This window comes from Hylobates moloch, unplaced genomic scaffold (assembly GCF_009828535.3).
Source record: "Hylobates moloch isolate HMO894 unplaced genomic scaffold, HMol_V3 SCAFFOLD_1, whole genome shotgun sequence".
In the NCBI taxonomy this organism is placed as follows: domain Eukaryota; kingdom Metazoa; phylum Chordata; class Mammalia; order Primates; family Hylobatidae; genus Hylobates; species Hylobates moloch.
Genome location: NW_026652276.1, coordinates 65165632 through 65184029, shown reverse-complemented (window position 1 = coordinate 65184029; position 18398 = coordinate 65165632). Strand labels below are relative to the sequence as shown.

At 40.9% G+C, this 18398-nt stretch overlaps 1 protein-coding gene across 5 annotated transcripts in view; it reads left to right on the top strand.

The window, feature by feature from the left end:
• The window catches only part of HNRNPA3 (heterogeneous nuclear ribonucleoprotein A3), a 47147-nt gene extending 31913 nt beyond the window's left edge, over positions 1 to 15234 (top strand). Inside the window, exons 1-11 of one of the 5 annotated variants that reach the window (XM_032755305.2) lie at positions 5626 to 5860; positions 8625 to 8747; positions 8836 to 8982; positions 9064 to 9274; positions 9589 to 9678; positions 9762 to 9857; positions 9946 to 10026; positions 10795 to 10938; positions 12097 to 12219; positions 12307 to 12374; positions 12468 to 15234. In XM_032755305.2, the coding sequence (XP_032611196.1) occupies positions 5855 to 5860; positions 8625 to 8747; positions 8836 to 8982; positions 9064 to 9274; positions 9589 to 9678; positions 9762 to 9857; positions 9946 to 10026; positions 10795 to 10938; positions 12097 to 12219; positions 12307 to 12359 (1074 nt within the window). In that variant the 5' untranslated portion in view covers positions 5626 to 5854 and the 3' untranslated portion in view covers positions 12360 to 12374; positions 12468 to 15234. Of the gene's footprint in view, positions 1 to 5625; positions 5927 to 6332; positions 6474 to 8624; positions 8748 to 8835; positions 8983 to 9063; positions 9275 to 9588; positions 9679 to 9761; positions 9858 to 9945; positions 10027 to 10794; positions 10939 to 12096; positions 12220 to 12306; positions 12375 to 12467 lie in introns of those variants that run through there. The other 4 variants (XM_032755303.2, XM_058440867.1, XM_058440860.1 and 1 more) reach the window with 4 other exon arrangements.
• Positions 15235 to 18398: the final 3164 nt, after the last annotated feature.

The following is an 18398-nucleotide window of genomic DNA, read 5'->3' as shown; positions in this document are numbered from 1 at the left end:
CTTGGGATGCCAAGGCAGAAGAATCGCTTCAATCCAGTAGGCAGAGGTTGCAGTGAGCCAAGATCGTGCCACTGCACTCCAGCCTGGGCAACAGAGTGAGACTCTGTCTCAAAAAAAAAAAAAAAAAAAAGGATGAACAGGCAGTAATGTTAATCCCTAGGTCAGGAAGGATTAACATTTAAGAATAGGGATACTAATTTGACAGTTAGATAATCGTTTGTGACCTTGGAAAAACAATTTCGACAGCCTGTGGCAGAAACTAGGAACACTTAAGAAATGAGTGGCAGCCTGTGACCGAAACTAGATTAGGAACACTTAAGAAATGAGTGGCTGATGAGAAAGTGGAAGTAAATACAAGATGGCAAGTGAATAAATTTCTGAAAAGAGACAAGGTACCTGCTCTAGACAGGGCACTGTACTGGGCACTGTGCAGACTTCATGGGCATATGACCTTTGCAGTTGCACAGAGTCCAGAACTTATCAGGGTCCTGGCTTGGCTTAATACTTTGATGTCATGTCTTGAAATTCTTAATAATTTTTGAACACGGCACCCTGCATTTTCATTTTGCACAAGGCTCCACAAATTATGCAGTAGGCCTGTCTTAGTTCGTTCTCATGCTGCCATGAATACCCAAGACTGGGCAATTTATAAAGAAAAAGGTTTAATTGGCTCACAGTTCCACATGGCAGGGGAGGCCTCAGGAAACTTACAATCATGGCAAAAGGCACCTCTTCATAGGGCGGAAGGAGAGAGAATGAGTGCAAGCAGGGGAAAATGCCAGATGCTTATAAAACCATCAGATCTCCCGAGACGCACTAATTATCATGAGAACAGCATGGGGGAACCACCCCCATGATTCAATTGCCTCAACCTGGTCCCATCCTTGACATGTGGGGATTACAGGGATTACAATTCAAGGTGAGATTTGGATGGGAACACAGAGCCAAACCATATCAAGGTCCAACAGGGCACTGAAGGGGACCTAAAATATGTCATCCATCATTCATTTATCTAATGTTGAATATTCCATAAATAAGTGAATTGCCTGCTACAGAGCCAATTACTGTAGTGGTCTCTGGAAACATAAGAAACATAGTGAACAATACAAATGTATGATAGATTTTTAAAGAAAAGGTTGTTACCTTCAAGAATATTAAAATGTAAATACAGTGATTATATGACATTCTAATTAAGCACTTTAGCTGCAGGGCCTATATAATTTTAGTCAATGTATTCAACTTCCCTACATCCCAGATTAGGGAGAATTTACTCTCCTAAGTTTGTTAGGGGAATGAAATCAGGAACATAATGTACTTGGCCCATTACAAGGTATACAGTAGTATTCAATAATGTAAGTGACTATGATGAATTTCCAGCACCTAGCATTGCCTGGCACATAGTAAGATTTTGGTAAATAACTTTGTCTGTTAAGTGGGAGAGAAAGGAAATTTCAAATCAATCTGGATTGTTAGACATACATTTGTAAAAATAAAACAAATATGTTTGTTTCATATATATAAGCATTGATTAGGCCAACAAGAAAATGTGAGAGGATATATAATAAGTTGATCATGGTCAAATCTATGTAATAGGATTTTGTGGGGAAAGATTTTGTGTGTGTGTTTTACTTTATAAACTCCTTATTTAAAAATCAAGATTTTAGAAAATAAAGCTTTAGTATATTCTGAATATAATGGCAAATACCAAAGCTTATAGTTTATTACAATTCCTCCCTTTTAAGAGTTAGCTTCTTCCCTCATGCCTGTAATCCCAGCACTTTGGGAGGCCGAGGTGGGTGGATCACAAGGTCAAGAGATGGAGACCATCCTGGCTGACATGGTGAAACCCTGTCTCTACTAAAAATACAAAAAATAAGCCGGGCATGGTGGTCTATTTCATAGGACTATTTCACAGTAATTAGACTTACAAAATCTTAACACTAGATAGACGCCTGTAGTCCCAGCTACTTGAGAGGCTGAGGCAGGAGAATCACTTGAACCCGGGAGGCGGAGGTTGCAGTGAGCCGAGATTGCGCCACTGCACTCCAGCCTGGTGACAGAGCGAGACTCCGTCTCAAAAACAAACAAACAAACAAAATGAGTTACCTTCTTCCAGCCGGGCAAGGTGGCTCACACCTATAATCTCAGCACCTTGGGAGGCCAAGGCGGGTGGATCACTTAAGATCAGGAATTCCAGACTAACCCAGCCAACGTGGTGGAACCCTATCTCCACTAAAAATACAAAAATTAGCCAGGCGTGGTGGTGCACGCCTGCAGTCCTTACTACTTGAGAGGCTAAGGCAGGAGAATCGCTTGAACCCAGGAGGCGGGGGTTGCAGTAAGCAGAGATCGTGCCACTGCACTCCAGCCTGGGCGACAGAGCGAGACTCTGTCTCAAAACAAAAACAAAAACAAAATTAGCTGGGCATGGTAGCATGGGCCTGCAATCCCAGCTACTTGGGTGGCTGAGGCACGAAAATTGTTTGAACCCAGGAGTGGTAGGTTGCAGTGAGCCGAGATCATGCCACTGCACCTCTAGCCCAGGTGACAGAGTGAGACTCTGTCTCAAGAAAAAAAAAAAAAAGTCTAGATCAGAAAGCCACTTCAACCATAAAATCTAATATCAAAATGTATTCACGGGAACAAGTTCAAGTTGATCACTAAAAAACATGGAAAATTTTAATTGGAAAGTTTTATGCAAATTCAATATTTAATATCATTCCTCATACTTTGTATTTCATCAAAATTAGATACTTAAAAGAAAACATTACCACCACTTAGATGCCTCCAAATATCTTCTAGTTTACCCTAGTATGCTGCACAAAAATGATTATTTTCTACATGTCATGATATAAAGGAGAGGGCCTGATACAGATTATAAAGTTTGTCTGCCACCCATCTCACCCTAGGATCCTCATTCCCTCCTCCCATCCCATACACTCCCTTTCTCATATCAAAGAGTCAGGGCTGCAAGTGTAGACCATAGCTAAGGTTCAAGTCTGTGCCCTACAGGGTCAAGGACTGGAAAAGTGGTTTTTGTACCTGAGATACAACTGGACCTTAAGTTTACTTATTTATTTATTTTTTGAGATGGAGTCTCGCTCTGTCACCCAGGCTGGAGTACAATGGCGCGATCTCAGCTCACTGCAACCTCCACTTCCCGGGTTCAAGCGATTCTCCAGCCTCAGCCTCCTGAGTAGCTGGGATTACAGGCACCCATCACCACATCCGACCAATTTTGTATTTTGAGTAGAGACGGGGTTTCACCATGTTGGCCAGGCTGGTCTCGAACTCTTGACCTCAGGTGATCCGCCCGCCTTGGCCTCCCAAAGTACTAGGATTACAGGCTTGAATCACTGCGCCCAGCCCCGGCACGATCTCGGCTCACTGCAAGCTCCGCCTCACTGGTTCACGCCATTCTGCTTCAGCCTCCCCAGCAGCTGGGACTACAGGTGCCCGCCATCACGCCCGGCTAATTTTTTTTTTTGTATTCTTAGAGACGGGGTTTCACCATGTTAGCCAGGATGGTCTCGATCTCCTGATCTCGTGATCCGCCCGCCTCGGCCTCCCAAAGTGCTAGGATTACAGGCGAGAGCCACCGCGCCCGGCCTTTTTTTTTTTTTTTGAGGCGGAATCTCGCTCTGTCACCCAGGCTGGAGTGCAGTGGGGCAATTTCGGCTCACTGCAACCGCCGCCTCTTGACTTCAAGTGATTCTCGTGCCACAGCCTCCCAAGCAGCTGGGATTACTGACGTGTGCCTCCATGCCCGGCTAATTTTTGTATTTTTTTTAAAGTAGAGATGGGGTTTTACCATGTTGGTCAAGCTGGTCTCAAACTCTCCACCTCAGGTGACCTGCCTGCCTTGGCCTCCCAAAGTCCTGGGATTACAGGTGTGAGCCATGGCGCCCGGCCAGAGCTTGTTTAGACAAAAGCATAAAAAATAACTAATGTCTAAAAACAGCATACAGTCAGGACGAACAACAAATCTGGACCAATACAATGGGGAGGACAAAAAGATCTGAATAAATGGACTGACATTTCATGGTCCTGGAGAGAACTTAGTATCCCATCCCACATTGTTTCGCGATTTAACATTAACATTTATACAAAAGTTATTAATTAGAACAAAAGTTATTGATTAGAATTAACTTATTAGAAAAACCTGGACAAACATACCCTAAAGTGCAGCCAGCAGTGATCACCTATGTAATGTCTCATAGGGTACTCTGGTGTGAATAGCACTTTCCAAAGGTCTTTCACTTTGCATTTTTCTTTGTATCCAGAATTGATAAACTTACCAGGACTATTTCACAGTAATTAGACTTACAAAATCTTAACACTAGATAGACGTTAAGGCTATACATTCTTCCAATGTCTCAAGTCTATTGCTGGCCATCAGGAGCACCTGGATATGCAGGTTTGCGAAAAAGGAATCAAAGCAACAGGGAGTCTGGTTTGAACGGTTATTTCATCCAAATTACATTAAGGACTGCTAACTGGTTTCTGCCCCACAGAAGTACCCTTTGTTCATGTTTCCAAACTATAACACAGGTCCTCCTGGGGCAACGGCTAGATAAATTAACACATTTTTAGACTTTGCGCTCCGCTTTTCCAAACTCCAAGTCGACCACTCCCCATTTGTTAACACAAACTTACTGTAACTGATTAGATTTCTAACCTTTCCTAGGAAGAGCCAGTTCAATTGGAAAAGAGTTGGTCACATGGGTTACTAAATTAAAATATAAAGCATTTCCTAACAAGGAAGGGAGGCTGTCAATTGTGGTTATTTTTATCAGTAACTTTAAATATGGATTCATAGATTATCAATTTATGGCTGTCGTGGGTGTTAGAAGATGACCTAATCCCATCCCCATTTTCATTTAAAAAACCGAAACTAAAGCTCTGTAAAATCAAATGATTTAAAATCATCTGACTAGGCCGAGGAAGAATTAGCTCTCTAGAGCATTACGGTAACAATCATTCGCAAACAGGTAGCATTATCTGGCGACCCTGCTTTTCTGGAAATCTTGTCAATTATTCAGTTCCTTAAATTCCGTCAGCTACAACAGATGCATCAGCTCTTTCCACACTAACTTGAAAGAAGCACATTAGAAAATAGTCCTGACTTGTTTCTTGAGATCAGTAACTAATGAACTGACCTCCACCAGTCCTGCCTCAGGTCGTTAATGGTAAAAATTCTGTATGTCAGCCGCGTTTTGAGGCCTGTCCAAGGTGCTTGTGATTCCCATATGTCGGAGTCGCAGGGCTTTTCAGTACATGCCCTCAGGTGGGCGCCGCAGTCACAGACACTGGTCCCCGGCATTTGGAAACAGGAAAGGTGGTCCGACGGGCCGAGGGGTTTTTCTTGCAACCTTTAAATTACAAGCAAGAAAAACGTGGGTTTTATTTCGGGCACAGGAATAGAATGAATTCTGAAATGGAGAACTAGAGGCCTGCGTGGGGAAACACTGACAAGCGCGAGAAGAAAGGGAAAGGCCTTTCTCTCCTGTGACGTGCGATCACAAGGCGTTCTCTCTACGTGGACGCTCACCATTGGCGGAGACCGGACTGACGTCCCGGAACTCGTCCAGACGCGAACGGCGGCAAAGGCGCTCCTGCCCTGAAAGCCGGCGAGGCGCGCGCGCTCCCGCAGCACGCCGGGCCTCCCCGCTCTGCCCGCCAACCCGCTGGTCCAGTCGCTCTTCGCGCCCGCTTGGCTCCGCCCCCTTCCCAACTCGCTCCTCCCCCAACAGACTGGTGGCGCGCGGAAAACGCGTCACGTGACGACTGGCCCCTCCTCTTCCTCTCGGTCCCATATTGAACTCGAGTTGGAAGAGGCGAGTCCGGTCTCAAAATGGAGGTAAAACCGCCGCCCGGTCGTCCCCAGCCCGACTCCGGCCGTCGCCGTCGCCGCCGGGGGGAGGAGGTATTAGGGGGAGAGCGGGGGGTTGGTGGGGAATGGCCGGCGTGGGGGGCCTGGTTCGATGGGAGCGGGGAGGCCGGGTGGACCGGGTCGGCCGTCCCGCGCTCTTGCGTTGAGACAGGCTGTGGGAGGGGGAGGGGAGCGGGACTTGGAGACCTCCTCGGGGCCCCTCGCCCGTCTCGCCTTCACCTTCGGCTTCACAGGCGGCCCCTTGGAGGCGCGGCTTGGTCGGGGAGGCCTCGGGAGGGAAGCCGGCCTGCCGGTTGGGCGGCCTCCGAAGCGAGGCCGAGGCCGGCATGGCGGGCCCCGGCGGGAGCGGTTGGGAGGAGGTGGTGGGGGAGGGGAGGGGACGAGCAGGCACATCCGGGCGAGCGAGCAAGCGGGCGGCGGCCACATTGACATTGATCCGCCGCCGCGTTACGAAATGGCGCATTGGCCCGCAATGGCCGCCGCCTCGCTCTGCCGCCGGGAAAGAGAGCCTGGGATTGGAGGGAAGAGGGCGGAGGCGGCCCGGCTGAAAAAGCCGCAAATGGCCTCGAAGCATGGGGAGGTAGTGCTTTCGCTGAAGTTCTGCCGACGCTTTTCTAGGCCTTTTACGGGTCCTCTCCGCGAGGAGAAGTCGATAATTGGCCTTTTCTTTTTTTCGCAGCATCCTGTTGGAAATACGAGATTGTTAAAAACTTTGCTGCTTTAAAATACTTCTTAATCTATTTTTGCTAAAGTACTTACATTACACTTCTCTAACCGCCCTGTGGGCAAAGGACTTAGTATTTGAGAACTTGAGTGTAGATGTGAAAAACAACCCAGCCAGCCCCTTCCCGGCCCCGGCCGCTGAGGAGGGTGGGTGGAGAAGAATTTGAGTATAGATGTTAAGGAAGAATTTAAAAATGTTTTTTATCTTCATGTTTTCCCATTCTTTGAGTCGGCTCTGGTTGTAGTTTCCTGGAATTTTGTTTAGAGGACTGCAACCAGAGTTGAAATTTTCACGGTTTTGCAGTACATTTAATGTGGATCCTAAATATTTTTGTCGATTTCGTTATTGTCAATTGAATACATTTATCCAAGACTTGAAAAGATGAGATTACATGAATTAATTAATGCTTTAGGCTATTAACGTTTTTTCTAGCATGTGACAGTCTCTTCACATTAAATGCCTTAATATCTCTACCTCTAGGAGACACAGGAAGACATTAGAATGTAAACGTGAGCCCCCTTATTTAAGAACTAAGGGTGAAGGAAAGAAACCTTAATGAATGCATGCATTAAATGACAGTTCATGCAATGTGTTAAAAAGTCTTGACTGAAGTATAAAACAATTTCAAGACATCTTAATTCTTAAAAATCTCAGTTTTTGTTTTGCTGTGCTCCGTTCTTATAGTCAGACAATACATACCATGCCTAATGTAAGTCCAACTTGCCAGTTAGTTGTGACTCTTAAAATTGAGTTGTGAAGTGCAGATTTTTGCAGCATATAACAAACATGGGTTGTAGAAAGCTATTTGGTCGGCCTTTTTTTTTTTTTCTGTTTTTTTGGGAAATGCTGGTTTGGCTTAGGAATACCTGTTTTAAATTAATTTGCTTGAAAGCAGTGAGTTTCTGTAAGTTTGACATTAAGAACTTTTAGATTGTTCTTCATCCAGTTTTGAATTTAAATGCATGGGCCAGGCGCAGTGGCTCACGCCTGTAATCCTAGCACTTCGGGAGGCCGAGGCGAGCGGATCACGAGGTAAGGAGATCGAGACCATTCTGGCTAACACGGTGAAATCCCGTCTGTACTAAAAATACAAAAAATTAGCTGGGCGTGGTGGTGGGCGCCTGTAGTCCCAGCTACTCCAGAGGCTGAGGCAGGAAAATGGCGTGAACCCGGCAGGCGGAGGTTACAGTGAGCCGAGATCGCGCCACTGCACTCTCTAGCCTGGGCGACAGAGCGAGACTCCGTCTCAAAAACAAAACAAACAAAAAAATAAATGCATGTTGGGATGTAGACTGAGAAGAGTTGAAATGGGATAGATGCAACACTGCTTCTCCAACAGTTTAGTGCCTTAGAAAATGACTTATTAGCAACTTCTAAAGTAAAGGTTCTCAGACAGTTGTATCTTTTAAAAAATGAAGCGATTTTTTGATTCTGGAATTGTCTTGGATTTCAATTTAGTTGAAGTGATGTTGGCATTTGAAAGGCTGGTTATAGGTTTCCTTGACATAAGTTAGCCCCTTTACAGTTGAAGTCTATTTTTGGTCAAAGTTTTTGTTGTTTTGTTTGTTTGAGACGGAGTTTTGCTCCTATCGCCCAGGCTGGAGTGTGGTGACATGATCTTGGCTCACTGCAACCTCCGCCTCCTGGGTTCAAGCGATTTTCCTGTCTCAGCTTCTCGAGTAGCTGGGATTACAGACGCCCACCACCATGCGCAGCTAATTTTTGTGTTTTTAGTGGAGATGAGGTTTCGCCGTGTTGGCCAGGCTGGTCTCGAACTCCTGACCTCTGACCTCAGGTGATCCATCTGCCTCGGCCTCCCAAAGTGTTGGGATTACAGGCATGAGCCACCGCGCCGATGTCTGGTCAAAGTTTTAACTGGACACAGTGTTAACTGTCACAGGAATTTGATGTTGATTTTATTACTTAACAGTACATTAAAGGCTCTTCTTGCATCTTAACAATTCATCTACTATAAGATAACTTAAGAGTATTGGTTCTTTCTCTCAGGGCCATGATCCAAAGGAACCAGAGCAGTTGAGAAAACTGTTTATTGGTGGTCTGAGCTTTGAAACTACAGATGATAGTTTAAGAGAACATTTTGAGAAATGGGGCACACTCACAGATTGTGTGGTAAGTTACTAAGAGAACAGAAGGGTTCTAAGGGATGTAGAGAACCGGTGGAGATGTTTTCAACATTATAAAACTTTTTATTTTGTAGGTAATGAGAGACCCCCAAACAAAACGTTCCAGGGGCTTTGGTTTTGTGACTTATTCTTGTGTTGAAGAGGTGGATGCAGCGATGTGTGCTCGACCACACAAGGTTGATGGGCGTGTAGTGGAACCAAAGAGAGCTGTTTCTAGAGAGGTATTTTAATAATACATTGTGTAATATGTGAAATTGTTGTGAAAGTTTGTTTGTTGACTTAATATATTATTTTATTTGTAGGATTCTGTAAAGCCTGGTGCCCATCTAACAGTGAAGAAAATTTTTGTTGGTGGTATTAAAGAAGACACAGAAGAATATAATTTGAGAGACTACTTTGAAAAGTATGGCAAGATTGAAACCATAGAAGTTATGGAAGACAGGCAGAGTGGAAAAAAGAGAGGATTTGCTTTTGTAACTTTTGATGATCATGATACAGTTGATAAAATTGTTGGTAAGTAGCAATTTATGGTAACTTGAATGAGAAAGTAGAAGTGGTTTTTCTGTTTTGAACTAAATTTGCTAAATTGCTTGTAATTTTCTGTTGAGTGTAATGGCATTTATAGTGTATAGTCAATTTTCATAGTGTCTGCCTGTGTAATCAGTATCCAGATGAAGAAATATTAACATCTCAGAATGCTCCTTCATTCCCAGAGTCACTACCTGATTATGTCTTAATGGGTTACATAATGACAGAGGGTATCTCATATATGTGTTTTTCCAAACATAAAATAACTTTTTGTTTTGTTTGATTAAAAAAAAATTTAGTTCAGAAATACCACACTATTAATGGGCATAATTGTGAAGTGAAAAAGGCCCTTTCTAAACAAGAGATGCAGTCTGCTGGATCACAGAGAGGTGAGTAGGACCATACACATGTACACAATGGATGTGAGTGGTGTTTGTAAGGTTCTTAAAAATCTCCCTTGCCTGTGTTAAAGGTCGTGGAGGTGGATCTGGCAATTTTATGGGTCGCGGAGGAAACTTTGGAGGTGGTGGAGGTAATTTTGGCCGTGGTGGAAACTTTGGTGGAAGAGGTAGGCTGTTTATCTTCTAAGTACATGGATACCTGACATTTTGGTAAGTTGAATATATTATTTCAATTCATGTCTTGTTTTTCCTCAGGAGGCTATGGTGGTGGAGGTGGTGGCAGCAGAGGTAGTTATGGAGGAGGTGATGGTGGATATAATGGATTTGGAGGTGATGGTAGGTGGCTTATTTTCATTGATGTTTGATATTTTAACTTTCTTTGCTTATTGAAAATTAAGTATTTATTACACTTTTCTAATTTTAGTTAAAACTCGAGTGGCTTAATGGTTAAGATGTATTTCCAAACTGTACGTAGAAGAGGAGGAACCCTTTTCCCCCTGGAGATACAACATTAGCTGCTCTTTTTCAGCAAGTAGTAGGGGTTGAGCTAGAATTGTTTCATTAAGTCTGAGACTATATTTTTCTTAGTGAAATTTTATAAAATGAAAACTGATTTTTTTTTTTACTATCAGAAGATGGTTAAACATTTACTTTCATTCTTACTAACGCAGATACTTAATACTCTATTATTATTAGGTATTACCAGGCTTCAGAGTGTTAACTCACTGGCTTATTTGCCAGTGGCTTAAATGTAATATAAAACCAGAGTTGAGTAATTCTAGCTATTCAGGGGGCTGAGGCAGAGAGGTTGTTTGAGGTGAGGATTTTGAGACCAGTCTGAGCAACATAAGGATACCGTATATCTAGAAAAATAAAACAGGGGAACATGGTGGCACATGCCCATAGTCTAGCTACTCAGGAGGCTGAGGTGGGAGAATGGCTTGAGCCCAGGAGTTCAAGGCTGCATTGCTGTGGTCGCACCACTGTACTTGAGCCCAGGCAACAGAGCAAGACCCAGTTTCTTAAACACATACCAGAATTGAATCACGTGACTATACACTTAAGTTTTTGTGTGGTCTTGTTACTTGTTTGTTGTTTTTTTAGGTGGCAACTATGGCGGTGGTCCTGGTTATAGTAGTAGAGGGGGCTATGGTGGTGGTGGACCAGGATATGGAAACCAAGGTGGTGGATATGGTGGAGGTGGTGGAGGATATGATGGTTACAATGAAGGAGGAAATTTTGGCGGTGGTAAGCATTCAGTTGTTTTATTTAAATATTAAATATTCAGTGTTGCTAACAGTTCCCATGACACATATTTGAAAAGTGTTCAAAGTTAGCGTTTAATCAAATTTTATGTTCTGTAATATTAGAAAAATACTAAAATGGTGGGTAGTTCAAACCAAATTTTCTTGACTTTGCTGGTTATTTAGTAAAATGTACTCAACTCTTTTTTTTTTTTTTGAGTTGGAGTCTCGCTCTGTTGCCCAGGCTGGAGTGCAGTGGCATGATCTCAGCTCATTGCAGTCTCCACCTCCCGGGTTCATGCGATTCTCCTGCCTCAGCCTCCCTAGTAGCTGGGACTACAGGTGCATGCCAGCATGCCTGGTTAATTTTTTGTATTTTTAGTAGAGACGGGGTTTCACCATATTAGCCAGGATGGTCTCGATCTCCTGACCTTGTGATCTGCCCGCCTCTGCCTCCCAAAGTAGTGGGATTACAGGCATGAGCCACTGCACTCAGCCAAATGTACTCAATTTTTAGTTGAGTAGTAAAAAATGGACATTTGCCAGTATTCAGTACATGTTTTACATGTAGAAGATTGGGAGTTTATTTATTGCCAAAATTTTACTTAACTGCTTAGTACTTTTAAACTGGACAACTGGAAATAAATTGTTTGAATACTCCAGACATGCTAAAGTGAGCAGGTTGCCATCTAGGGCCCAGGTTAACAAAGTACTTTGGGTCTTAATATGTCACAGGTAGTTGAAGCGTTTAAGCAAGCAGGTGTAGGTCATTAACCCAGAATACTGTTAAAAGCTTTCTTACAAATGTACTGTTTTGTTGGACCTAGTTAACATGTCAGTGACAGATTAGTGAAGTTTTAACAAGTTAGAATGCCTTCTCATTGTTTCAAATGTTATACTGCCTCAATCATAGTGAATGGAACACTGGCAATTTTAATGGTGTTAATGGTAGAGAGAACATGTGCTTAGAGGACAGCATTTAATGTAAACAAAATGTTGATGGTCTTTTAATATCCTGACATCAGTTATCCCCAAGTGGTGCTACCACAGTGATGTGTATAAGCATGGTACCATAATTCTCAAAAGATAATAGTTACATACGTTAAAAGGGGAAAATGATGATTATGTAGGTAAACCACACATAAAACCTTTCTGATTTCAGGTAACTATGGTGGTGGTGGGAACTATAATGATTTTGGAAATTATAGTGGACAACAGCAATCAAATTATGGACCCATGAAAGGGGGCAGTTTTGGTGGAAGAAGCTCGGGCAGTCCCTATGGTGGTACGTACTTTCTTAAATCAATTCTTTATAGCCTTTTTAATTTAAAAAATGTGTATACTTCTTTTAAAATACTATGTATATTTTCAGGTGGTTATGGATCTGGTGGTGGAAGTGGTGGATATGGTAGCAGAAGGTTCTAAAAACAGCAGAAAAGGGTAGGTATCTTTAAATTTTTATTATGATGATAAAAGAATATGTGAAACTGTTCACTGAGTGTAATAATTTTTTTATCCTGTATTATTCAACAGGCTACAGTTCTTAGCAGGAGAGAGAGCGAGGAGTTGTCAGGAAAGCTGCAGGTTACTTTGAGACAGTCGTCCCAAATGCATTAGAGGAACTGTAAAAATCTGCCACAGAAGGAACGATGATCCATAGTCAGAAAAGTTACTGCAGCTTAAACAGGAAACCCTTCTTGTTCAGGACTGTCATAGCCACAGTTTGCAAAAAGTGCAGCTATTGATTAATGCAATGTAGTGTCAATTAGATGTACATTCCTGAGGTCTTTTATCTGTTGTAGCTTTGTCTTTTTCTTTTTCTTTTCATTACATCAGGTATATTGCCCTGTAAATTGTGGTAGTGGTACCAGGAATAAAAAATTAAGGAATTTTTAACTTTTCAATATTTGTGTAGTTCAGTTTTTCTACATTTTAGTACAGAAACTTTAACAAAATGCAGTTTCGAAGGTGTTTCCTTGTGAGTTAACAAGTAAAGAAGATCATTGTTAATTACTATTTTGTATGAATTTTGCTAAAGTTAACTGTAAAGAAACACCTGCTGACTTGCAGTTTAAGGGGAATCTATTCTCCCCATTTCCAAACCATGATATGAATGGGCGCTGACATGTGGAGAGAATAGATAATTTGTGTGTTTGCAATGTGTGTTTTAGATAAATAGGATTGGGTATTTAAATTAGCATTTGTGAATTTAATAGCATTAAGATTACCTTCAAATGAAAAAAATCTCAAAATTTCTATTTGGTTTTTGTGCATTTTCTTTTAAAATGTAATCATGACTTTAGTGTGTTAGACTTGCTGAGTCCTAGCTGTGTTTAGAACATCTCTATTCTACATTTACCTTGGTCAAATTTGAACTGCTGCCATAGGTTTTGGGTGTGAAGAATGTTTACTGCCCTCCATTTAAATTCTGAAAAGGGATAGTGGATGTTTTCCCTCTCCTACATTAGAAACCATTCTTAAAAACTTGAAAATATAGAACCATTAAGCCTGCTATATCTGAGCAAATTAGTGGGTACCTTTTTTTTTTTCTTTAAAGCACAAGAGGCCCATAAATCTTGAGTTACTTTCCTTAAATTCTTTTTTTTGATATAAGTTTTCAGAGCAAGAGAATAAAAATCATGTGTTATTAAACCCCTAACTGGCTGGCATGCTTTCCTGTTTGTATTCTATACATTTTGCTGGATGAAACCAAGGATAGTTTAGGTATAATTGTCCAAAATAACCTAACTGCAGCAGAAATGTAGCACAGTTGCTTAGTACAGGCTTTTCACTTCCTACAGACCTGAATTCAAATTTGGGTAGTCTGAGTTCTTAAATTCCCAAAGAACACATTGTTACTTCTTGTGTATATTTCAACATAAATCATGTTGTTACCAATTTGTTTAGAAGGCCCTGGTTGAGAAGAGTTTTAGTTAATGAGGTCATATATACATATATTAATATAAACCAATGTCTACTGTTTTGCTCCAGCTAGTGCTTACAATTTCATTCGAACCCTGAGTATGTGCCCTGCTGTTACTCTTTCTTTGGTAGTTGAACGTTGAATTCAAGTCTTTTTTGTTTTAAGAAGTACTAAGCAAACAAGCAATAAAAAGGGGAATGGGGCGTGCTAGTGTTTGAATATGCTCTCTTGTTGCTCTAATTCTGTGCCTCTGTGCATTAATATTTGGATGCATGCTATGCCAGCATGGAAATTGGTCTTCACACATACTGCAGTTTTCCAGAAACATTCACAAACCAATAAATGTAACAGACATTCCATTTGTTAATGGGCATATATGTGAAAAGCAGTGTAGAAAATAGGCTAATATTAGAAAATGATTAAGTCCTTAATAACTTCAAGTGTGGTTATATAATGGACACTGTCAATGTTCATAACTTAAACCTGGGTACCTGGTCAAAATAATGCTTGGGAAACATTAAAATTGAGCTAAATTGTCTCAAGTTCTTTTATTCATATAAATAAAGTTTAAAGGAATGGGGGAGATTAACATTTCCTGTTTTATGTTTGTGAAATTGTTTGACACAACCTTGACAGTATCCTTTAATGGCATGAGGTTAATTGTACTGTTAACCAACTTTCTGTGTTCTGGAACTAGTACTATAGTGAAAACATTTACAGTAAGTTGATGTTTACAACCTATAAGCAGGTGAAATCTGTGTATGTGACCTGTTTATAAGTTGTATTAGCTTAGCTCTTGTGAACAGTGTGGAAAAGTAAGCCATGAGGAGAGCGATTTAACCAGCTTTAAAGGACCTAAGATGTGCTTTTTAAGCACAGTGTGGATCACAGAAACTCACTAAGACAGGACTTCAGCAGCCTTTTGTGTTTGGACAAGTCAGCATAAATAAAGAATGACAAGGCAGCAGCAAGAGCTTCAACTACAGAGAAGTGAAGGCATAAGATACTATGATGATAGTGAGCAACTTTCCAAAAGCTAGTTAAATCTGCTTATTACAACTGAAATATCGAAGAAAGTCTAGCAGGAAGGAGCTCTTCGCCTTTTGGAACATCAATGAGAGATAGTTGCCACAGTCACTAGGTCTAGCATTTAGACCTGCAAGGAAGGGCAATAAGCATTAGGTAAGGCTTGAATTTGAATTTTTTCACTAATTAAAGAGTAATTTTTTGTAAAGCAAGGTAAGAGTAATCTTTTTGATTTGCAGGTTGAATGAGAACCCTACTTGCCTAAATGAGGAATGTCTTTCCTACCATCTAAAATACGAAGGTTTCTGGCTGGGTAAGGTTTGTAGTTGACAGTAAAACCTGATGACACCATTTGTTTCCCTGCAAGTCTACATTACATATTTCACAACTTTGTCCCTCTCCAGTAGGACATTGGTAAAATTCTTCAACTGAAAACTACCTTGGCACCATGCCCTACACATTTTAAACCTTAGTTTTAAAAATTGCCCTGCAAAATAGCCATAAGTATTCATATCAAGTCAGTTGTGACCCCTTGTGTATACAATTCATTATTAGTGTCTTCAGGGTAAACTCAATTTTTAGTAAAAGAAAGTAGCTTCAGCTTTCGTGAAAACCGTTTTTGTGTGTAAGCATGACACACAACAGACTCAGTAAGCTGCCAATCCTCATACTAGGAAAACACCTTCAAAGGAACATTAAAAGTTACCAGGGCCAGGCACAGTGGCTCACGCCTGTAGTCCCAGCAGCACTTTGGGAGGCCGAGGCAGATGGATCCCGAGTCCAGGAGTTTGAGACGAGCCTGGGCAACATAGGGAGAGCCTGTCAACAAAAAATAGATTAGCTGGGCTTGGTGATACACATCTGTAGTCCCAGCTACTTGGGAGGCTGAGGTGGGAGGATGCCTTGATTTCAGGCAGTCGAGGCTACAGTGAGCTGACTGCCCCACTGTATTCCAGCCTGGGTGACCCCATCTCAAAAAAGAAAAGTTACCAGATGTCATGGATAAAGGTTGGTCTTCAAATGGCCTCCCAAGTTCTCTTGCATATAAATTCAGGGAATTCTTTGGACCAATAGGTTACATTTTCGTTCCTTTTTTTGTTTTGGTTCATCTGTTAAGCAGTGGGGGCCTGATTAGTGCTCCTTTGTAAAAACATTTTCCCAAAGAATACTGAATTACTGTTCAAACTGGTTGTTGATGGGTAATAAGGGCTGTTTTTGCTGCCCCAAAAGGGCTTAACAATTTAGGTGGTTAGTTTACTTAAAAAAATCCTTTGGAGACAAATACTGAAAATGCAAACTAGTTTCTAAATTATCAGTTCTCTACATGAAGAAGCAGTTTGCCAGTGTTTAGTCTCAAAAAAATGACTGGTTGACTATCTAAATCAGGACCCAATTTCTACGTGTTGAATAAGGTAACAGCCTTTGATGAATTTCCTTCACAACATGGTTTTAGTGAAGCAAACATTTTTATTTTTTAAGGGCATTGTTCTTTCTAGTTTATTTCTTTTTATCAAATAAAAGTATTTTATTTAAACAGTTCCATTGTCGTTTCTGAAAACTATTCTCAAGTTGTAGGAGCAGTAAAAAAAAAAGGTTGTTATATAAGTGATTGGGGCAGATTTAACTGATTTTGTTAAACCAATTTGTAAGTTACTGCTTCTAATATTACACTTCTAAAAAGCTGAATTTATACTCATGTCCTAAAGGAGAATATGTGGTAATAAAGTATATTTGTTAAATAACTAATTGAAATAGGCTTGGTTTTAAGAGTTCCAGTATATAATAGTCACAAATTGAAACCTGACAGTATCTTGGGAGTTCCAGTAATGTCACAAATTAGTGAATGAGCATGCCAGTGTGCAAGGGTAATGTAAGGATTGTTAGCCTATCTAAATATTCGAAATTACTTTAAAACTTCAGTATGTTTTCTGATTTTTAAGAATTCAGAAGTGTTCTGTAATGGATTCAGATGTTTCATTTGTAGTATAATGAAATGTTTACAGAAAGATAACTTTTTCATTAAAATATTTTTAGAAATGTGTGTGTTGTTTTGTCACTTCACAATGTTCATGTGACTTAAACACTATAGGTGAATATTTTGACTTATTTTACCAGTAAGTAATAAAACAACAGGAAACTTGGAATGAGCCTTTATCAGTTATTTTTAAAGATGTGGATTATATTATATGGGAAACAAGCCATGGGAAATAGGCATGGAAGAAAATATTTTTTAAAGTTACCAGCACTTGTTGCCTAAAATAACTTAGGTCTTGAAAGACAATATATGAGATACTTGGGTGGTGATACATGTGAGGAATCTGAACTTTTGAGGGGAAAAAAGGATAAGTGAGTTAGTGAATAGAAACAAACTACCAGAAAAAGTGGTTGCTAGGAGGGAGAGGGCATTGCAGATGTTGGAATTACCTAGGTTTCTTGATCTTGAAAGAGGCAGTGGAATGGTTTGGTATTGTATGGTGAGTAAGTTGCGGAAAACATGAAATTTAGTAGTCTTAAACTACACTGCCGTTTAACGCAAAGGGAAAAGGGTAAAGATGATGTGGGTAATGATCATCTGTTTTGCTGGATTCATTTGTGGGGTAGGTCTTTGATAATTTTTTTTTTGAAATTACGACGTGTGTATTTAGATTTCTAGCCTTAATAGCTATTAAGCACATTTTCCCAATATAGTTTTTTCAAGTGAAATACTTTATAAGTTGAAGCCAGCTGAGGATTCTTGGCTAGCTGTTAGACTTAATGCGAGCTCATTTTGCTTGTATTCAAACACTGGTTTCATACTCTGTGCAGTTAAGTAATCTTAAAAAATGGCGTGTCTAGGCCGGGTGCAGTGGCTCAGTCCTGTAATCCCAGCACTTTGGGAGGCCAAGGCAGGTGGATCACAAGGTCAGGAGATTGAGACCATCCTGGCTAACACGGTGAAACCCTGTCTCTACCAAAGATACAAAAAATTAGCCGGGTGTGGTGGTGGGCACCTGTAGTCCCAGCTACTCGGGAGGCTGAGGCAGGAGAAGGGTGTGAGCCTGGGAGGCAGAACTTGAGCAGAGATCGTACCATTGCACTCCAGTTTGGGCGACAGAGCGAGACTCCATCTCAAAAAAAAAAGAATGGGATGTCTAATAACTTCAGTTTAATACTTAGGTCCTGGAATAATAAAGGACAAGTGTGGACTTACTTCCAACAAAATAAGTATATTTATCCTTGTTTTCTTAGAATAAAAGGACATTGTTATATAAACTGCAAAATATTCAGAAAATGATGAAATTTGAGTCTGTGTGTGCATGTCACAGACGTAAATGTTGTAAAGATTGTTTTGCAAAAATTGAATTATTAAATACATTGGGTTGATGTTAATTTTGAATTGAATATACTACAATGCCGAGGTTTAGGGGGATGTAAGGTGGTAATAGGTAAAATAAGCCATTTTAAGCTTAACACATTTTCAAAGACCCTAACACCAGGTAATGGCAAGGGTACATTGAAATGTATATTGTGCACAG